Source organism: Balaenoptera musculus, chromosome 11 (assembly GCF_009873245.2).
Source record: "Balaenoptera musculus isolate JJ_BM4_2016_0621 chromosome 11, mBalMus1.pri.v3, whole genome shotgun sequence".
NCBI classification, from domain to species: domain Eukaryota; kingdom Metazoa; phylum Chordata; class Mammalia; order Artiodactyla; family Balaenopteridae; genus Balaenoptera; species Balaenoptera musculus.
The window spans coordinates 33,070,292-33,092,406 of NC_045795.1; the positions used below are offsets into that span (position 1 = coordinate 33,070,292).

The window sequence follows — 22,115 nt, forward strand, 5'->3', positions numbered from 1 at the left end:
TACCAGAGTGCGGACTTTCCCATTCTCCAGTGGCTGCCCCAACCCCAGGTCAGACCGGCCTGTGACAGCTGGTAAGTTGAAAGCCGAGTGCTGTCAAAGAGCAGGAGGGGGGCTTCCCTGGTGGTGCAGTGGTTGAGAATCTGCCTGCTAATGCAGGGGACACGGGTTCGAGCCCTGGTCTGGGAAGATCCCACGTGCCGTGGAGCAACTGGGCCCGTGAGCCACAAACTACTGAGCCTGCTCAACAAGAGAGGCCGCGACAGTGAGAGGCCCACACACCGCGATGAAGAGTGGCCCCCACTCGCCGCAGCTGGAGAAAGCCCTCGCACAGAAACAAAGACCCAACACAGTCAAAACTTAAAAAAATAAAATAAAAAAGAGCAGGAGGATGTGGAGGCTGGCCCAGACACAAAGCCTATTTCTGCCGCAGGTCTCCGTGGGCTCCGCGAGGTGGGCGCAGAAGGTGCCCTGGGGGCTGGGGTGCAGGACAGGTGGGGCGGAAATAGGAGGACGGGTGGGAAGCTTGTGTCAGGAGAGACTGGCTTCCCGGATGCCCTCCTCAAGGCAGCGGAACTGACATCTCCAGGCGTCTATCCCCTCCTGATCCTGGTGGAAGATTATTCTGGAGTTTTGAACTGGAGAGGCCCTAGCCTCTAGGTCCAGCTCAGGAAGAGAGAAGAGCTGCTCTGGAAACCGGGACGTTAAGTGAAAGTCTGCTTATGAAAAGTGAGACACCCCCCGCCCCCCCCCGCCCCCCCCACCGCAAGCTCCTTCTCACACTGGTTCCTTGCAGGCAGGAGAGACTTGGTACAGATGCCGAATGGCCTGCTTCCAGCCTAGGATCACCAGGCATTCGAGGAAAGCTTCTACCTTGAAAGACAGCCTACCTCAACCTGGAAGAACCTGGATTCTTCGCTGTTAGGTGATATTTAGGAGGCCCTCTCGTCCTTTCTCTCCACTTACCATCTTCTTTTTAGAGAAGGGATCCAGGGAAGCCTGGCCAAGCACTGGCTGCTGGTCTGGGTCCTCAGCATCCTGTCCCTTCATCCCACACCAGCCCCAGCCTCTTGTGCTCTAGAAGGATGCTCCACTGAATACGCCACTCTACCTAGAATGAGGTGTGATTCCTAGAAATGAAACCAGTTGGATTCACCCAGTGGTGAATTTAACCACTGGCTCTCTGGAAAAAAAAGAAACCCCAGTTTATAGGTGTTTGCTGGTTTCCGTGGTGTAAATACTTCCACCACGGCTGATTTCAAGCTACCAGCAGGAAGTCACTGGTTGAGGAGTTCGGAGATGTCCACAGTCAGTTGTCACAGGCCGGTCTGAGCTGGTGCCAGCAGGCCATTGGATCCAGGCCTGGGTGGCAGTGACCAGAACTCAGTCAGGCCATGAGTCAAGTGCCCTCTGCCTTCATCCCCCTTCTCCATGAACCAGGGCCCATGAGCCTAACTAACCTCAGCGTCAGTTCTGCTGGACCAGAGGTAAGACTTGAGATGGGAAATCCATCCCTCGCCAACAAACTACAAGTCAGAAGAGGCGGTTTTATGTAAAACTGGGGCTAGAGAGGAGGCCCCCTGGAGACCGGGTTCGCTCCCTACAGGACTTCCCCATTCTCCAGTGGCTGCTCCAACCCCAGGTCACGGTCAGTTGATGTATCTCTTTCTTGTTGTTGGATGGCTTGCCAAGCCTGGGTCACTGGGAGGGCATGGCCAGTATGGACTTTGCTTGGGACTCAGGCTCTGGAGGGGAATTGGGGTTACTCTTGGGGTGAGGTGATGAGAATCAAGTCTTTCCAAGTCTTCAGGCACCTCTGGACATAACGTTGCTTACAACACCCCTGTGGCCTCAGTCTACCCACCCACGGCCACCCATTCAGATGCCAGGGAAAGGAAGGACAAACTTTAATTGCTGCTGAGAAGTGAGACCTCCCTTTGCCATTGTTGACAGCGGGCAGGGCACAGCCGTCCTAGCCCAGGCACTTTCTGCTCCTCCAGGAAGGAGCAGCCCTTCCCCTCTGGGACCCGGGATCATGGGGGTGAGGGTGCAGGGTAGGGGGCTTCTGACTGGCACAGGCCTACGGGCACCACGAGACCAGGTTGGCAGGAGGCACGTCGAAGCGCTTGCGGGTGTGGTCAGTGTCCCGGCGGTACAGGTAGCCGCAGGTAGGCTTCTGCAAGGTGTAGAAGGGGTTCAGGGTGTTGGAGTACTGGGAGGTGTAGAAATTGAGCCTGAACTTGTCCGGGTTCTGCCCCCTGGGGTTCACCACCACCGGCACATAGGCCGCCGCCAGAGTCTGCGCATGGTCCTGCTTCCACGACCGGGACAGGGGACAGGGTGGAGGCTTCACCTTTTTGCCTGATGGCGTCTTTGGCCCATGGCTGGGTACTGAGGGTTTCTGTGAGTCCTGGGAGGAAGGAAAGAAGGGGAGAGCTGGCGTATCGGACACCGGGACTTTGACCGCGAGGGCCAGAGGCAGGAGGGAGGGGACAGGGGCACTGGTCAGAAGCCCACAGAGCCGCCCTGGAGCTCTGCTGGCCCTGGAGCCACTCCCCCAGGCTACAAATCTCAGGGGAACCCATCTTCTCTCTGCTGAGGCCCCAGGGAACTGGGAGGGAATCCCTAGCTGCAGAGCTACTAGAAGTTGAACCTCTGCCTTCTTACAAAAGAAACCACCTATACCCAAGTCGTACTGTACATTCTTTTGCATTTAATTTACAAACTATTTGCCCAACTCAAACTTGCCCAGGGCTTTTCTCCAAGGCAGTCTCTGCTCCCATAGTTTCCTACCCAGCAGTATACGTGTCCTCAGCTTTGCACTTCAAAATTCTCCCCATCCTTCCAAGCCAGCAGCCCTCATGACACCTCCTCCAGGGAGCCTCAGATGCTGCAGTCTCTGCCCCCATCTCACCCTCCTCTGTGCCTTCAGGCCCTCCTCTTGGGATGTGGTCCTTTGCTGGGCTGGGACTAGGGTGAGGCAAGGGTGTACATTTTAAGGAGGTACTCACACTCAGACTCGTGCAAGGGCATGGTGAGTGCTTCCTTACAATATGTTGCGCCCTAGGTGCTGTGCTTGCCTCATCTTAATCCCAAATTGTGGTCCTTCCGCGCTCTTGCTAATGTCCCAACAGCCCGTAAACTGCTCCTAGCAGTCAGGACCACATCCTATTCACCTGTGTCCCTGGGGCTTAACCCAGTGCTGGCACAGAGCCAAGCTGGAGAGAGGGAGGGGTGCACGAGCCATCAGCAGCCTTCCCAGACTCATCCAGGCTCAGCCTTGGGACGCAGGATTACAAGCAGAGGGGCAAGCACCGGAAATGAGGTATGACAGTGATAATCAACGCTCGTTTTTCACTACCATTTATGAGCACGGCGCCAAACTCTTTAAGCGGATTTTCTCTGTGAATCCTCACATTAACCCTTTAAGGAAGGTATACTATTAGCCCCATTTATAATTGAGAAAACTGAAGTAAGGAGGTTATTCCCATGTTTCGGGTCACGTGGCTGGTAAGGAGCCAGGCTGCGATGGGAACCCAGGCCTGGCTGACCCCAGGGACCACACCCTGTACTCCACAGGGTGTACTGCCATATCCACAGTACTGTGGGGCAGGGCCTGCCGATTCCTTTCTGTCCTCATTCTGTCACCTTGCTGAGCCCTTGCCAGGGGTGCTGGGTGGCAGGCGAGCAGTCAAGGCGGCCCCTCCCCAGCCCTCAGGCTCGCTGGTGAGAGAGGGCAGCCCAATGCCTCAGTTTGGCAAGGACACTCTGGGGTTTTGAAGGCTGGATTTTGGTTCTGGGTCTGTGGACCCTGCACAGACAGGATGACACACCGCGAGTGTGAGGTTTATTCTATGAATTATCTCTTAGTGCAGCTGAGGTTGTGACATCGGTTGCTCCGTCCTTTCGTGCAAAACTATTCCTGAGCTCCTCTTGTAAACCAGGCTCTGGGTGTGGAAGTAACAAAGACACTGCACATATGAACACAAATATGAAGCCCTGGGGAGCAGGGCTCCTAGGTCTCGGCACCATTGACACTTTGGGCTGGATAAATCTTTGCTGTGGGGTTGTCCTTCAATGAAGTATGCTTAGCATCAGCTCTGGCCTCTACCCACTAGATGCCAGTAGCCCCCCCTCCCAATTGTGACAGCCAAGAATGTCTCTCGCATTGCCAGTGTCTCCTGAGGGCAGTGAGAATCACTGCTATAGAGTCCATGACAATTTCTTTATCCTCAGTGTTGAGGCTGACGGCCTGGCCCTGCAGAATTTTCCTTTCCTGGGCCACAGAAGTGGCTTGGGTTTCTTCCATGTTAGGCATGATTCTGGGGACTTCCCTGGTGGCGCAGTGGTTAAGAATCCACCTGCCAATGCAGGGGACATGGGTTCGAGCCCTGATCCAGGAAGATCTCACATGTCGTGGAGCAACTAAGCCCCTGCGCCACAACTACTGAAGCCTGCATGCCCTAGAGCCCATACTCCGAAGCAAGAGAAGCCACCGCAATGAGAACCCCATGCACCGGAACGAAGGGTAGCTCCCGCTCGCCACAACTAGGGAAAGCCCGCGTGCAGCAACAAGGACCCAACACAGCCCCCACCCAAAAAAAAAAACATGATTCTGAGGTTCTGGTCCTCCTGACACCACGGGAAGGCTCATCCTGTGGCCATAGTGGTGAAGGAACTGCAGAGGCCCCACCTCCTACCAGCCCCTGCTCCCCAGCAGTCTTGGCCACCTGGACCCTGCACCTCAGGCTCGGGAGCTGGTGTGAGGGGTGACAGAGGCATGTGCTTTCAGAAGAGTTGGTCGGGGGGGATCTTCCTACAGGGGGAAGGGCAATGCTCTTTGCTAACAGGATTGAGAATCTACCAAGTGCTAACCACTCAGCTTTGCAAAAACCCCGAAGAGCCATTTTGAGATGTTACTCCCATCTTCCAAATGCAGAAACTGAGGCTCAGAGGAAGCTAAGCTTTGCCTAAGTTCACATGGTTAGTGAGTGGCGTGTAAGAACCTTGAAGAAGTCGCATGACTAGTGACCAGTTAGTGCAGGAACCAGGATTTGAATCCTCCCCTCCCTCTCCACCCCAGCCCAGGCCCTGGGTCTCCCGTCAGTTATGCCCCAGCTGCTGCTGCTGCCCCTACACTTGGGACCCTGGTTAGGGGGACCCAGGACCCCAGGACATCCAGGGACGAGACCCACACAGAAACTGGGGCAGAGGGACAGCCCCGGGGAAGGGGAGAGGGAGGAGGTAGAGAGAAGGGAGGAGGTAGAGAGAAAGGAGGAGGAGGGGGAGTGGAATAGGAGGTGGATGGGGGGAAGAGGAGGAGGAGGAGGTGGATGGGGAGGAGGAGGAGGGGGAAGGGGAGGGGCAGGAGGAGGAGAAGGAGGAGGAGGAGGCCCAGGCAATCCCAGCCTTGCCCTGCCCCTTCCGGGGGCCCAGCCAGGCTCCAGGCGACTAAGCTCAGAGGGCTGAGAACACCCCATCCGGCCAGCTCTGGAGGGAGGGTGGGGCCGACTGCATATTTTCCAGGTTAACATCTGGTTTCATTTAACCAACTCCTCCCCTCTCAGGAGGTCCTCCCTGTCAAATGCACAGCGTGTGTGTGTGTGTGTGTGTGTGTGTGTGTGTGTGTGTGTGTGTGACTTTAGAGAAATGGTTCACAACTGGGTGTATTCCCCCCTCCCAGGGGACATTTGGCAATGCCGGGAGACATTTTTGGTGGTCACTACTGGGGGGTGCTACTGGTGTCTAGAGGCCAGGACGCTGCTAAACATCCCACACTGCACAGGTCAGCACACAGCCACACATCCCCACCCCCGCCCCCGCAAAGAATGATTGGCTCACAGGGTCAATAGTGCCAAGGTTGAGAAAACTGGTTTAGAGGTTGAAGGAAGATCCCCATCTCCCCTATCTGCTTCCTGCAGCCTTAAGCCTCCCATTCCTCCTGTTCTATGGGGGATGGGGGTGGGGCAATGAAGCTTAAAGGGCAAGGAGAGGGTCCCACCAGCCCCTTCCCTCCCTTCTGAATCTCACTACCCTGTTTCAATTGGGTTTTGAGTTAGAGCCAAAAGAAGGAATCTGACCCCCTCCCTCTATGACTTCCATCAAGGCCTTTTAGATATACAATGTATATGTTTTCCCCTTATACCAGGATGTAGAATGGGGAAGAGACAGACTCAAGCGTGGCACTTTCTGAGTAGGGCAAGAAGACCTCATTGTGATATGTATGTCCTCCCAAATACTTCAGGCCCCCTGCCCATCTGCTGGCCTAGCCCATGCCTGACACTCCACCATTAGTACCTCGCTTTTTCACGGAGGGCCTGTGCCCTGTGAAAATGCAAATAGCATTGGGTGAGGCAGCTGGCAAAGGCTCCCAGGGCACCTGGGACTGGAAATGTGCCTGGCCTTTGGAGTTTGAAGGCTGAGCTCAGGACCGGACTCTGCCCTTACAGGTCAGGCATCCTTGGGCAAGTCGCTGAACCTCTTTGAGCTTTACTTGCCTCATCTGCAAAATGGGGCTAATAAGGCTATCTACTGCACCAGCTTGTGGTGGGGGGGGTGATGAGTCGCGGGAGCTGTAAAAGCAAATGGTAATTATCATCAGCCTCGTCCAGCTCCTACACCGAGGTGTCGACACACTCCCCTGAACCTTTATGAGCACATATTTGCCCGCGGTGGGGACAAGGGGGACTTTGAAGGGAGTCAATGGGAAGACCTAGCGGGGACCTCAGCTCCCTCAGGAGGCCGTGTAGCAGGATGGCCTGGAATTTAAATTCCAGCTCCACCACCCACTGGGTACCTGCTCGTCTGTGAATTTTTTTTTTTTTTTTTTTGCCACACCGCACGACGTGCAGGATCTTAGTTCCCCAATCAGGGATCGAATCCGTTCCCCCTGCAGTGGAAGCATGGAGTCTTAACCACTGGACCACCAGGGCATTCCCCCTGGTAATTTATAATACGCTGTGTCTGTTTTCCCATCTATGAAGTGGGAATAACAAGAGAATCTATCTCATAGGGTTACCATGAGTTAATGAGATATTCTTGGCGAGGTACATAGACCTCTTCAGCACTCAGTAAACGTTTGCCAGCATTATTACTTGTCACAAGTTTGCCTAGGAGGTGGGGCCATGCAAACTAACAGTCCAGGAAGCCTCTCGGGGAAGTGAAGGGGCAGGAACCAGAGGAATTGATGGTGGCCCACTTCCTGCCTGCCTCCCCCGCCTCCCGGGAGACAATGACAGCTCCACAGTTGGGGAACAAGAGTCAGGCAGTGTCACCGGCACCTAAGCCTTTTGTAAGAGGCCTTCAGCTCCCAGCACAGGTGGGCCTGGCTGGGGCCTTCATGCTCCTTTCTGCCAGTCAAACTTCTTGTGACCTTGGGCTTCCCTGATCCAACACTGTGATGTCATCCTACCTGGGACATCCTTGACCAGGGCCTTCCTTGGTGATGAGATGGAACTTCTGGTGGCCAGGGGCTCCAGAGGTTTTCAGGGACTCTTGGGAGGGTACTGGGATGCCAAGGTAGGGAGAACTGTATGGGGCTGGGGGCATTGTGACACCTCTTTGACAACACAATTCCTTCTATCTTCCTAAGGAGATACAGGGGCAGGGCTGAGGGCTGAAGTTTCAAGGTCTGGATGGGTCTTACAACCTTGATACTGACTCACTCTGCACTTCCTTCTTCCCACAATTCCCAGGACCTTTGAGCTGTGGGTAGTGGGGTGAGTGGAGAGAGGAGGAAAGCATCCTAGTTATTCAGGTGCCTCCAGCAGTCCTAATACTCCTCCAGGCACCCTCATGTTTCTCGTGATTTCACGAGAGATCACTGGCGGGGAATAAATGTACCCAGCCAACTCTCCATTCTCTTTCTTCCTCTCTTTCTATCTGCCTTCTAAAGTACAGAGATGAAGGATGGGTGGATGAATGGATGGATGGATGGATGGATGGATGGATGATGGATGGACACATGAACCCATGGATGGACAGACAAAGGAGTGGGAGGGTGGATGGGCAGGTGGATGGATGTGGGCAGGTGGATAGATGGTGGATGGGCAGACCCTCCTGATTTGAGCCCTGGTCACCTTCTTAGTCTCATCTCTTGCTATCTTTTCCCTCACTCTATGCAGTAGCTACTTTCTTAAACATGCCCTGGGACTTCCCTGGTGGTCCAGTGGGTAAGGGTCTGTGATCCCAATGCAGGGGGCCCAGGTTCGATCCCTGGTGGGGGAAACTAGATCCCGCATGCATGCCACAACTAAGAGTTCACATGCCGCAACCAGAAGATCCTGCATGGCAACTAAAGATCCCGCACGCCGCAACGAAGATCCCACGTGCCACAACTAAGACCTGGTGCAGCCTAAATAAATATATAAATAAATATTTTTTTAAAATGTCCTGCTCTCTTCCCCTCTAAGCCTTTGTATTCAATATTTGCTGTTCCCTTTCCTGGACCACTTCAAACAGGGGGTTAGGAGACGAAGGGATGGATGGATAGGTGAGTAGACAGGTGTCTGGGTGGGGTGGCCATGGTTGAGTGGATGGGCAGATTGTCAATGAGCGGATCGATGGTGGGTTGTTGTGGTATAGAGGATGGGATTGCAGGCCCAGGAGCCAGACTTTCTGAGCTTGAATCCTGGCTCTACCATTTTATCAGTTGTGTGACATTGGGCAAGTAATTGACCTCTCTGTACTTCTGTTTGCTCATCTGTAAAATGGTTGGGCTAAAGGTCCCTAACTAATAGAGTTGGGCAAAACACTTAGGACAGTACCTGGCACAGAGTGAGCACTCAATAACTATTAGCTTTTATTGTGTTTGGGTGGGTAATTGCTTTGAGGGGTAGGTGGCTGAATGGGCTGTCCTCTCCCCATCTTCAAAACCTGACCCCTCCCCACACACACCTCCTTAGGGTCCCATCTCCCCAACACCAGACTTGGTGAGCGCCTTCCAGGAATGTGTCAGAAATGCCACATGTAGGAGTGCCCTGGGCTTCTCCCTGGGTCAGTGGGGGAGGAAAGGCGGAGGCCCAGGGTGGCGGAGGCAAAGCAAGCTGGTGATTTCCTGCCCTCAGCCCACTGGCTTGGGCTGGACCCAGGACTTGTTTCCTTCCTGGAACTGTGTCAGCACTGACTGTTGGGCATGGGGTAGATTTTGGGGCCCACAGGCAGATTGGGGGTTGAGGTGTGGATGACTTGTACGCTCTGCTCAGATTGTGAGATCCGAGGTAATGACCATCAGGTGTGAGCCCTGATGGTAATGACCCCTAATTTCTGAGGAGGCTGGGGGAGGCCAGGAGGGGAGGCAGGCAGGGAGGAAGGGAAGGAGGAGCAGCCCTGCCGGAGCCTCTGTTCAGGGATCTCCAAGGCTCTGGGCAGATGATATCTTGCTTGGGAGAGGGTGGGGAAGAGGGAACGGGAGCTTGGAGCAGGGCCTGCTGCATGGTAGGCGCTGAGTTATATTGTTATTATCATTTCTAAGCTCCAGACAGCACTGAATCAGTCCTGTCTCCGGGAAGTCCACCCTTTCTGACTTCTCTGCCACATTCCCAGCGTGAGTTCATTTTATTCCTCATCAAAATTCCCGGAAGGTAAGGACGGTGATCTGTACCCCACAGCGCTCAGTGGGTGTTTGGGAAGGATGGGGAGAGCTAGTGAGACTCAGGGCTGACTTGTGGAGCCCAGGAAGATCCAGAGACCACTCCCATCCCTTGCCACATACACACCTCTGTTGAGGTGCAGGCATGTGGCTTTCAGGGTCCTGCTACTGCCTTGCAGGCTACTTAGAGGTAGCCTGCTTATTTAAACATCCTCTCCACTCCTCCTTACCTGCTGTGTGATTTGGACAAATTACTTAACCTCTCTGATCCTTACTTGAGTTTCCCTTGTTGGACTTCAAGTACAGGTGTCTGAGTTATTCCTACAGCTCACTTCATGCTGCATTATCACCACTGGTCCATGAAGTCCTCCACTCTTGTTGTATTAATTTCCCCTCTTTATCTCCAGTCTCCAGCCATGCTCTCCACCCACCCCCACCAGAGGCAACCATTCAAATGTGCTTAATGAGTATCTTCTTGTTCATATGTGTTTGCAAAATATATATTGTTGTTTTGTGTGCAAGTAGTGTTCATTTACTTAAGTGGTTTTGTGTGTTTTAGATCTCATTCTGTTGTTTACTTTGATCGCTACGTTCTGTTTTTTAAGATCCATCTGCGTTGCTATACGAGCATTTAGTTCCTTGCTTCCAAATGCTGTGTATCCCTTCTCCACCCAGGTGTCTCCAATTTCCCATCCCCACAAACAGCACTGCAATGACATCACATCCACGTCCCCTTATGGACCAGGGTGAAGGTTTCTTTGGGGCCTACTCCTAAGACAGAATTGACTGGTCATAGAGTATGAGTAGATGTCATTTGAAATCTTCTTTTCTCCATCCATAAAATGGGTGTATTGCCCCTTCCTTGCAGGGCTGACTTGATGGTAGTGGGTTAATGCACATAATCCACTCGGCCCCCGTGTCTGACACAGAAAAGATGCTCAGTGAATGGCAGATGCAGCTGCTGTTCCTTCCAGGTCTCAGGGAGAGAGAGAGACACACACACACACAGAGAGAGAGACACAGAGAGAGAGAGAGAGACAAGCTGGACCCAGGAGAGGTTGCATGGAAACGCACCCAGGGCTCAAAGTCCCCGTTCAAGTGTTGGTCTCCAGAACACGTGAGAAGTGTTGTGGGGCTGTGCTGATTCCTAGAGGGTAGGGATTGATCTTGAAGGCTAGACCTCCCACACCAGAGCACAGGTCTGGTGCAGAGGAGACGGCCATGCCCAGGAAATGCTTCCTGTATCCCAGTGCTCACCTCGCTTTCCTCAGAGACCCCCTGTACAGGAGGGCCAGACAGCCTCATATGCTGTTCTGCCTCTGCTCTGCAAGCCAATGAGCACTTTAACGAGATGAGAAACTACACCTGAGCATTGGAGTCTGCCATCCCATTTTACAGATGGAGAGACTGAGGCTCAGGAAGGCTCCATGGTCTCACGGGAGGTTAGTGGCAGAAGAGCCATTAGACTCCACATCTCCACACACCACCACCACCCCCATCCAGTGTTCTTTTAAAAAAGAACATGTATTCCGTGCTAAATTATGTTCTTTATTATTTGTAGAATTTTAAGTTAAAACAAATGATCTACCAACAGAGCACATTACTGAAAAGTAAAAATCCCACATGTAGTCCTGGCATTCCCCCTAAGCCATCTCCACGGTCTTGTTTCCTGCTAACCCCTGGCCATTCACAAATACACTTTATCTACCTGTAGTCACAATCTACATGAAATTTTGTTTTTTGCTTTTGTACTTAACAATCTTTTTTTTTTAACATAGACACATGATTTCAGATGGTGGGATGTGTTTTACAATGGGATGTTTTTGTCTGGCCTTCGAGGTAACCTTGTAGACACCTGCCCCACCCTGTCTCCTGGACCTCGGTGTAATTTTCCTTCTTGAGGTTCTTTGTAGAATTGGTACTGCTCTTGTGCAGCCTCTCAGGGCCTCTGTTCTGTCTTTGCTATTCTCTGTTTAGCACCTCCATGCCCAAAGTCAGGGTAGGGAACCGGGGCAGGAGCACCTAGGTACTAAGTAATCATCATGAGTCAAGACTCTCTGCTGGGTATCTTAACCCTTTATCTCGTTGAATCTCATAAAAACCTACATTAATAGCCCGTTTTACAGATGAACAAACTGAGGCTCAGAGAGGGAGGTGGTAACTCAGCCAAGGTCACACCCTTGCTAAACAGCACGGTCAGGATTCAAACCTATTCCCCAGCAAGGGTCTTTCCCACTATGCCATGGTCCCATCCACAGAGCCCACAGTTACAAAGGGAAATGAGTCTCTCCCCAGCACCCCGAACACACCACTCCCTACCCAGGGCTGGACCTTGGGTCCTCACACTCTTAGGCACCAGGTAATGACCCTGACCCCCTTCTCAGGATGTAGGATTCCACACCAGCCAGACTTTCTCTCAGCCTGATCACATCTCCTGGCACCTGCCCAGCCCAGAGGAAGGCCGAGGTTGGGGGGATTGAAGCCCACCCTGCCCTGCAGGCTGAAGGGAACATTTTCAGGAGCTGGTCTGGCAGAAGGTGTCTCCAGCCTGGAACACGGGGCTGGACGCGATGAGCTGCAGCTCAGTGGCATGTGGGAGCTGGCATGACGGGAGTTTTGACTTTTGCCCCTGCAGAGCTAGCTACAGAGACCTGGGTCGGGGAATGAGGTGACTCTCAGGGTCTCTCAGCCTGCCTTCCCCCCCTCCCCCCGCTCAGAGTGCACTCCCCCGGACAGGAGTGTTTGGCTTTGTTGGAGGAGAGACCTGACAGCTCTGACAAAGGCCTGGCTGGGTCTCTGGGGAGACTGCACCTGCCAGGCCCTCATCCCACCCCACATTCCAGAACCGGCCAGTAAAGTTGGTTCTTGGAGGTGACTAAGTCATTGCTGAGCCGAGATTTAATTACAGGATTGGGCTTTTGGCTGTTTCGACGGGAGCCTGTTATTTGGCGGTTTCTTTTCCTGGGGGAGCAGGTGTGAGGTGTTGTCATTAGATGGAGCAGGGCTACTATGGTCTGGGGGGCTGAGCTGGACAGAGAATCAGGTCCCAAGCCTGCTCCAGAGAACTCAGCCTCCAAAGCTGCCAGAAACTGCCCACCCCTCACGCACCAACATGGGAGTGGAATCTGGGTGAAATGGGTGGTGTAAGGGCAGAGAGAGCCCTGCTGTCCAGACTCAGCAGCCTCAAACCCTTCTGGTGTTCATGGGTCACTCTCGTTCTCCCCTTTCCTCCATCCCCAACCAAAACTAACCCCAAAAGCAAGGGGACCAGAAGGAGGAGAAATGAACAAACACTTGAGGAGTGGCCCCTGGGTGCCAGGCCCTGTGCTGGCGCTTCACATCCTTTATCCTATTTAATCTTCTTAACAACCCTCAGACGGGGGTACTGTTATTACTCCCATGTTACAGATGAGGAAACGGGCTCAGAGTTCTTGTTGTTGTCGTTTTTTCTACTTCCCTATATGCAAGCTGTTTACCAAGCCCTTCCTTTCTTCCTAAGAAATGTCCCACAAACTAACAACTTTACTTTCTGTTTCTACCACCAGCACGCGTGTCCACATCCCCTCCTGCTTGTATCAATACCAACTGATTAACCAATGAACCAATCAATTACGCAGCCTCTCTTAGCCCCTCAGCCTACACTTTCTCCTTCTCTTGGCCCTTCATCCAGCTGCTAGATGATCCTTATACACAGCTGTTACCGCCAGTCACCCTTGCCTGCTCCGTTGCCTGGTAACCACTGACTCTAGGCCTGAGCTTCTCAAACCTTAACATGCTCTTGAATCACCTGGGGGTCTTGTTAAAATACAGATCCTCTGCTGGGTACCTTAATGCAACAGCTCACTGAATCTCACAATGGCCTTAAATTAATAGCCGGTTTTACAGAAGAACAAGCGGAGACCCAGAGAGGTTGCCCAACGTCTGGAATGGAGCCAGAGATCCTACATTTCTAGTAAGAGCCCAGATGATGTAGAGGCTGCTGGTTCGTGGTGGTCCACACTTCTAGACTAAACTCTCCTGCTGAGTTATTTTTATCTTTAATTTTTAAACAGCAAATATATTTACCATGGTTTGAAAATTAGAAACTATAAAAAGGTGTTCAGTGAAAATTCTCCCTCCCACTCCATTTGCCCAGTTCCCCCCACTTCCCCCCAGTAACTACTTTTACTAGTTTCTTATGTGTCTTTCCATAGTTTCTCTGTGCCAATACAAGCAAATATGATCATACTTATCCTGCCCCAAATGGTAACACACACACACACACACACACACACACACGGTTTTGCCAACAGTTTATCAGTTTATCTTGTAGATAACTGGACACAGTCGGCTGACTCATTCATTTTTAGAGTTGCATTATTATTCCATTGTGTGAATATGCCATAATTCATTTAACCAGTCATTGTTAGCTGGACAATCTGAGTTGTTTCCAATGTTACCAGCTGGCCTTTTTAAGCCTATCATACCCTGGCCAATCTTGCTGTGACCTCCCTTCCAACCCCCAATTCCCAGCTCCACCATCCTAAGCCCCTGCAAAGGTCTTTGCTCCTCCTACATACCCCCCCCCACGCCCCGATCCTCCAGACCACCCTGATTGCTCCTCCTCTGAGCCTCTGTTAATTCCATTGTTAGTCTCCCCCTCATCATTTACCTCCCCACCCTTCATCTCTCCATGTGTCTCTCCCTGTCTCCCCAAATAGACTAAAGCAACTTGAACTCAGGAACCATGTCTTTGATTTCTCTGGATCCTTCACAGCCCAGAGCTGAGCACACAGCGGTTCTCAAGAATATTAGTTATATGGTGGAAGTTGTACATGAATGGAGCCAATGGATGGTGGCTCTGCTGGGGATGGTTCAGGGTGTAAGAGCCCAGGAGCAACCCAAGGTTGGAGGGGCCTCGTACCTCAGAGGTCTCCAAGAAGGAAGCCCCTATCTCATGCCTGAGTGTCTAGAGCACTTGGGTGGGTTGTGATGATGTCCAGGGTGTGATGGGGCATCTGGGGTCCCCTTGTGCCCTTCCTGTGTGGACAGTGGGAGGAGCCATGATGTGGAGATGGGGCGTGGAGGGACAGATCATATGGGTATGTGTGGATGCCCTAGAATGGGCTCCTTCTGGTCTCTATTAACATCTTTGTCATCCTTCACAGGCCAGCTCACATCTCAATTCTTCCAAGAAGCCTTCCTGGACTTCTCCAGCCCACGCTGACCTCCCCTCCTCTGAATTCCTGTTGTGTATGTATTAGTGACAGCAGTCACTGTTCTGTACTTGGTCATCATGCTCTGCCACCTTGAATCATGTAAACCCAGCTTCCTGATTAGACCCCAAGATCCTCCATGGTAGAAATAAGACTTCTATAATTCTCTTCTATCCCCAGTTATCACAAACCCTGAGCACGGCACCAGGCAACTGGGACAGCCTCCACAAATACTCCTTGAATAAATAGGAATTGGTTCCAGGAGTGCCATGGGAGTGGGTGGGATAGGACAAGGTTGAGCACAGGTGTGTCACCACCCAAAAACATTTGGGAAACACGAGTGTTTTTAAAGATGCTCTGTCCCCCAATCTGTTCCTCAGTCCCTCCCCTCCTGGTGGGAAAACAATGACCTCACAGCCTTGAGGGCCCTTCTCATCCTGTCCCTTGACACTGGGGGGACTTTTCAAAAATGTCACTGTCATGAAAAACAAACAAAAGCAGGGGACTGCCCTAAATTAAGAGATTAAAGGAACATGACGAGCAAATGCAATGTGTGAACCTTGATTAGACTGTGGACTGGAAAAAAATCAAAAACTAAAATGACATCTTGGGGGGATAATTGGGAAATTTTTAATGTGGAGTATATTTGAGATGTTAATAGTCTATTGATCTTAAATCTCTTGAGTGTGGTAACTGTATTGAGGTCATTTAGGAGAATGTCCTTATGCTTAGGCAATGGATACTGAAGTAGTGGTGGGTGTGGGGAGATGTGCCATGATATCCACACCTTTCAACTGTCAGTAAAAAGAAAATGAAAAATGTGTGTGTGTGTGTGTGTGTGTGTGTGTGTGTGTGAGTACAGGTGGTCATTTTACTAGTCTTTCAGATTTTTCAAGATGAAAAGTTGAAGGGAAAATATCTGGTACAAAGAGCAGTGCCACCTCAACTGTCTGGGAGAAAGAGGAGGAGAAATGCAGCGGGGGTTCTGATTGGGTAGCTCAGGGGAAGCACTCTATCTGTGACTTGATCACCCCCCACCCAGCCTTCCACCCCGGCTGCCCAGAAAGCATCCAAATCTAACCCCTTGGACTGACTCTCCCCTACTCTCTGCATCTTTCACACAGTCTCCCGGGTCCTCATCTGATGGGACCTCCCCTGGTGGACAGCCACCCCCAGCCTAGCTAGTATAGAACTTGAAGCAACTTAAAGGTTCACAGCTCGTCTCCCTGGAGAATGAACTGAACCTCTGTGGGCTTGACCCACCTGGAGTTTTTAGAAATTACATTCACTTAGAGGATGAAAGGGACCCCTTATACACTGTTGGTGGGAATGTAAACTGGTGCAGCCACTATGGAAAACAGTATGGAGGGTCCTCAAAAAAATAAAAATAGAACTGCTATATGATCCAGCAATTCCACTCCTGGGTAAATATCCGAAGAAAATGAAAAAACTAATTCAAAATATACATGCACCCCAATGTTCACAGCAGCATTATTTACAATAGCCAAGATATGGAGGCAAGCTAAGTGTCTATCAACAGATGAATGGATACAGAAGATATTTCATTTATATGTATACAGATAAATGTGTATACACACACACACACACACACACCCCAATGGAATACTACTAGGCCATAAAAAGAATGAAATCCTACCATCTGCAACAACATGGATGGACCTAGAGGGTATTATTCTTATTAAAATAAGTCAGACAGAGAAAGCAAATACTGAATGCTATCACTTATTTGTGGAATCTAAAAAATAAACCGAATGAATATAACACAACAGAAACAGACTCACAGATATAGAGAACAAACTAGTGGAGGTGGGGAGAAGGAAGGAAAGAAGGACAAAATAGGGGTAGAGAATTAAGAGGCACAAACTACTATGTATAAAATAAATAAGCTACAAGGACATATTGTACAGCACAGGGAATATAGCCAATATTTTATGATAACTTTAAATGGTATATAATCTATAAAAATATTAAATCACTATGTTGTACACCTGAAACTAATATAATGTTGTAATTCAACTATATTTCAATTAAAAATATATATTCACTTAGCTTCACAGAAAAAAGAAAAAGAAAAGGAATTTGGTGTTTAAAAAAAAATGCCAGGATTTAGTCATCCTACATGTTCTTTGGAGCTCTGTCAATGAGGATATTTTCCGCCCTAGTCATCAGATCGGGACACTAGTTTTTTGCTTTTTTAGTTTTTTTATTTATTGCTTTTACCTTTTTTTCTTATGGGCATTGCCTTACAGGCATGGAAGATTCCTGGCCCGCATTTCTGGGGGCCCCTAGAACCCTTCAGCGCGCGCTGTTGCCGGCCACTTCCCCAGTGCTGGGCGCAAGAGTCGTTTCCAAAGTTCCGGATCGACCTGGTCACGCACCTCTTGAGAAGCTGAGAACTGGCCTGCGCCCTCCCTTCCCGGGGGGACGAGGGGTGGAGGAGGGGGGCCGGGAGGCGACCCGAGGGAGGGGGCGGATCGTCTCCGCGGCTGGGCGTGGGCTGGGCGAGGTCCCGGGCCCACCGGGCCCCGCCAACAATTGCCAGCTGTGGAAGGAGGCGGCAGGAATGCGGCCGGGGGAGTCGGGCGGCGGGGCGGCGGGGCGGCGGGGCGGCGGCGGCGGCGGCGGCGGCGGCGGCGGCGGCGGCGGCGGGGCGGGGCCAGGTCGCAGCCGCAGCCTCTTACCTGTCCAGGTAGCTCGCATTTCCCGGCGAGCGGCGGTGCCCGCAGCACCTGTCTCCCGGTGCGCGGGCGGGGAGGACGGCGCGGGGCATGGCCTGGTAGAGGCCCCTGGGGAGACGGTGAGGAGTCCAGTCCGGAGCAGGGCAGGAGGCGGAGGGACGGTCCTCCCCGGCGCCTGCTCGGCCGGCGGCAGCATGAAAAAGAACCAGACGGTGCAGGGCACCTTCAGCAAACTCTTCGGCAAGAAGCACGCCAACCCTCCCGCCACCTCCCTCTACGCCACCAACCCCCCCTGGATTTTCACCCAGGAGGCCCCGGAGGAGGGGACCCGGCACTTCGGTGAGTGCGCCCGGGAGCCGGAGGGCGCAGGGCTGCCGGGTGGTTCCCCCACCCCGGGGGCGGCCTCCCTCCCGGGACTCCGGGCGATCGGCGGCCTCGAGAGCGGGAGACGCGGCAGCGCAGAGGGGAAGGAACGCGTTTGAACCTGCGTGCTGGCCGGGCAGGAGCCTCCGGCGAGAGAGGTGTCTCCGGGAAAGGGAAGGAGGGGCCCCTCTCCACAGCGAGGTCGGAGGCCTTTGCGGGGGTCCCCGCATCTTATCTTAGTCCCTCTTCCGAGGTGTTTATTTTCCCTTCTCTGTGGAAGTTATGTTTGCGTTATTGTTGCCAGAAAGGCTTCCCGCGGTTTGCAGTGCCCTCCCTCACCCTTCCCCCAGCAGTACTGTTGAGCACAGAGTGTTCCCCTGGATCTGAGGACTTGGGGGTGGTCCTTTCAACCCCCCACTCTTTCCGCTTCCTCCGTCCCCCCACCCCCAGTTCCCAGCCGCATTTCTCCTGGCCCGGGGTCACAGGCAGAGAGGGAGCTGCTATCTGCGCGCCCACACACTTGGCTCTGCCCTGGGGAGGCCCAGGAAAAATACACAGGAGCCACTGCTAGCAGGATACCAGCCTGTGCCAGACACCAAGTCACTGACTGGGGTCACAGGCTCTTGCCAGGTCAAGCTGGGGCCCGGGTTGCCTATGAGCTCAGAGGAAGAAGCCCCAGACCTGACAGGGGAGGCTGAGGAAGCCCCTCCTGACTGCCAGCTGCCCCTGGCCCCTGAATCAGGGTGGTGTGTCTGCAGGCATCTGAAAACACCATGCCCACCCTGCCTTTGGGTTCTGCCTGTGGGTCACCTTATCACTGCACCTTTCTGCAGTTTGTACCCTATATAACTGAGGGGGAATCCAGGGGGTGGGGACAGGAATTCACTTCTTGTGTATGATCTGAGCTTCTGGGCCCAAGGAGGGTCACCCATCACTGCTTTACCTCACCTGCTTTCATTGTCACCCCATTACCTTCACTGACCTTTATGGCCACTGTGTGGGGACCCACAGAGGATGTTACAGCCTCAACCCCTGCTATTGGATTCACTTCAGCACCCAAGTTGTCACAGCTGGGACACAAGGCACCATGACAGGAGCAGGGCAAACAAGACGTTGCCTCTCTCTGGCCCAAGGATCTCAGACCAGCTGGTGAACAGAGCTGACCGAATGCTGTTTAGCCCTTTCTGAGTCTTTGCTATAAAAGAGTAAGTGCAAAAGAAACAGAGAGAGATGACCTCTGATTGGAACTAGCATGCAAGCTGAGAGGGAAGGGCATCCAGCATTTCGAGAGCAAACAGCAGGAGCAAAGCCTACGAGGGCCAGGGTGGCTTGGAGGCAGGGTTTAGGAACTTAACAAACACACACGTCCTGCCAAGTACAACTCTGTGAGGCCTAAACGCCTCTCCTCGCCTGGGTCCCAAACATTTATTGACCCCTTCTTAGGTGCAAGGTACCGTTCTAAAGTCCTTGTGTTGTTGACTTGTTGAATCCTAGCCTATGATCCTGTTTGACAGATGAGGCAACCAAGGCACAGCGAGGTTAAGTAACATGCCCAAGATCACACAGCTTTAAATGACAGAGCCAGGGTTTTCTCAAGTGTACAGTTCACTGATTTTTTTAGTAGACTTATCAAGTTGTGTAACCATCAGTGCAATTCAGTTTTGGGACATTGCCATTACCCCACAGTTTGCCTCATGAGGCACAGCCAATATTTGAACCCAGGCAGTGGGGCTCCAGAGACCACACTCTTAGCCGGCTTGCAGAGTGGACTTTGTGGAAGGTAATCAAGGGTGAATTTGACTGGAGGGGCATCTGCTTGAGAACACCTCCCCCTCACCCCTCCCCCAACTCCTTCCCCAAGGGGAATGCCTTACACACTTCTGTACATTTTTGCCTTACATACTTCTCTACATTTTTGCCTGCACTGAACAGACTGCAGGTGGGGTTCAGTCCCTCCAGTAGAGAAATGCAGGCATGGTGCCCTGTCACCTCTAGCCAACTGCTGCCTCCACCAGCAGGGCTGGAGCCCAGGGAGGCACCTCCTCCCGTTCCCCGGGGCAGGGCTGGGTCTCCATCTGACTCAGCCTGGTTGCACCACATGGAGGGGTGGGAAGCAATGTGCACCCAGCAGGATGGCTCTCCAGTGTTTCTGGGGTGTTCCTCAGGGCGCCAGTGGGGGTAGCAGAGGTCTTCCTGCTGAACAGGACATGTGCTCGGAGTTGGGGAGGGGAAGGACCAGTGTTGGGGATTCTGGGATGTGATGAAGATCCCAGACCTGTTTTGGAGTCCACCTCTGTCAATAAGTGGGGGCCTAGCCACTCTCTGGGCCTCAGTTTTTTTCTTCTGTTAAATGGGGCTGGTGTCCAGACTGCTTACAGAATGACTGCTTGAGGTTGGTATATGGCAGTGCTTTGAAGAGCATTAAAAGGAAAAACACTAAAACAAGGATTGGCAAATTATAGCCCATGGCCTGTTTTTGTAAATAAAGTTTTATTAGAACACAGCCAGCCATGCCCATCATTTGCATATCGTCTGCGGTTGCTTTCATGCTACTAAGGGCAGAGTTGAGTCACGGCAGCAGAGACAGTATGGTTCACAAAGCCAAAAATATTTACTAGCTGGCCCTTTACAGAACAAATCTGTCAACTCCTGCATAATTTATTATTATCAGGGCATTTCCAACTCTGAGCACTTCCTGCTTCAGTTCCTGTAGCTGAGGCATGTAGAGGCCATGATAAGATCTCAGAGGGGTTGGGATTAGAGTTTCATAGGGTCCCTGAGTCTGTGACATTCTCTGAGATGCTGGCGGTATCCAGCCCTTTGAGAATAGCCGGTAGGATGGAGGGGGAAGAATCAGTGTGGGAGTGTGTAAGGGAATTAAGGAGTAACCACTTGCTCTGTGGCTACAGTCCTAAAAATCTGTTTGCACAAGGGTAGGCTGGGTGCAGCAGGTAAAATGCAAACAGTCATGTGAAGGTGGTGACAGGTAAATTTTTCTTTACAGGATTTCCCTAACATTTATCCAGTAACTATTAGAAGGGCTTCACTTAATGCGATTGCAATCCTAATTAAGCCTCCTGCAAGCCCACACAAGGGTCTTAAAAGGCTGCACAATTGCTTTTAAAGTACGTGAGAAAGCAGAGATGTAGATCTTTGCAAATCTCACGATAAGGGACTTGCTGCAGCCTTGAGACAAGGCTGCCAGTCACTCAGGACTCCTCCCTTGCCTCTTGGATTAGTTGAGCCAAGCTTCTTTATCTACCACCACCCCACCCCACCAATAGGATGCCCTGATTGCTGGGGGCCCTTCTTTCTTGTTCCTCCAAAATGTAAATCACCTTCCTCCCAACCACCTAGAACACTTATTTAAAATGCAGATTCCAGGGGGCCCACCTGGGGTACATGAAGTCAGAATCACTGGACTAGGACCCAGATTCTGGACTTTTCACCAGCTCCTGGGTGATTCTTTTATATGGGAGTATTTGAGAACCCTGGGGTTTCCTTCCCCAGATGGAGCTGGGCCATTCTCTTTCCCCTGAGGACTTTTTGCAGTTCTAAATAAATGTATAGGGACTGTCCCAGCTCCTTATCCAGGAGAACCCCAGTGCTCCCTAAGGTGGCTACTGGTTCTGGTATTCCTGCTCCTGGGGTCCCCTGACCTGGTGTCTCAGGCCAGGCTAACAGGTAGGAAGCCATGAACCCCAGGGGCTGAGCACATATTTCTGGCCAGGGACAGGCTGGCACCAGCCTACCGAAAGGAAAGCTGACCTGTCCGTGGCAGGGGTGTGAAGGAGATTTTTGTTTACTCCTGTCCCCTGGAGGTGTGCTGTGGTTTGCTTGCAGCTCAGTGTACACACACACACACACACACACACACACACACACACACACACACACACACACACACACACACACACACACACACACACACACACACACACACACACACACACACCCCCTCTCTACTGCCCCATTATATAAGCTCCTCTTGTTCCTGTAGTTCAGCTCAGAAAGCCAGGCCCTCCCTTGACCACTGCAGACTGGTTACAGGGTGCACCAGCCTACCGAAAGGAAAGCTGACCTGTCCGTGGCAGGGGTGTGAAGGAGATTTTTGTTTACTCCTGTCCCCTGGAGGTGTGCTGTGGTTTGCTTGCAGCTCAGTACACACACACACACACACACACACACACACACACACACACACACACACACACACCCTCTCTACTGCCCCATTATATAAGCTCCTCTTGTTCCTGTAGTTCAGCTCAGAAA

At 52.1% G+C, this 22,115-nt stretch overlaps 2 protein-coding genes across 14 annotated transcripts in view; one reads left to right on the forward strand and one right to left on the reverse strand.

The window, feature by feature from the left end:
* Positions 1-17,610, reverse strand: part of LOC118903869 (guanylyl cyclase-activating protein 1) — a 30,761-nt gene extending 13,151 nt beyond the window's left edge. For 3 of the 5 annotated variants that reach the window (XM_036869364.1, XM_036869363.1, XM_036869367.1), the window contains exon 1: positions 17,484-17,610. The gene's annotated coding sequence lies outside the window, so the exon portion shown is untranslated. Of the gene's footprint in view, positions 1-3; positions 15-963; positions 1,037-17,483 lie in introns of those variants that run through there. The other 2 variants (XM_036869366.1, XM_036869365.1) reach the window with 2 other exon arrangements.
* The window catches only part of C11H6orf132 (chromosome 11 C6orf132 homolog), a 36,282-nt gene continuing 31,767 nt past the window's right edge, over positions 17,601-22,115 (forward strand). For all 9 annotated transcript variants that reach the window (XR_005021886.1, XR_005021887.1, XM_036869352.1 and 6 more), the window contains exon 1: positions 17,601-17,819. Coding sequence is in view for 7 of the 9 variants with exons in the window: in XM_036869352.1 (XP_036725247.1) it covers positions 17,675-17,819 (145 nt within the window). In the remaining 2 variants the exon portion in view is untranslated. The remainder of the gene's footprint in view (positions 17,820-22,115) is intronic.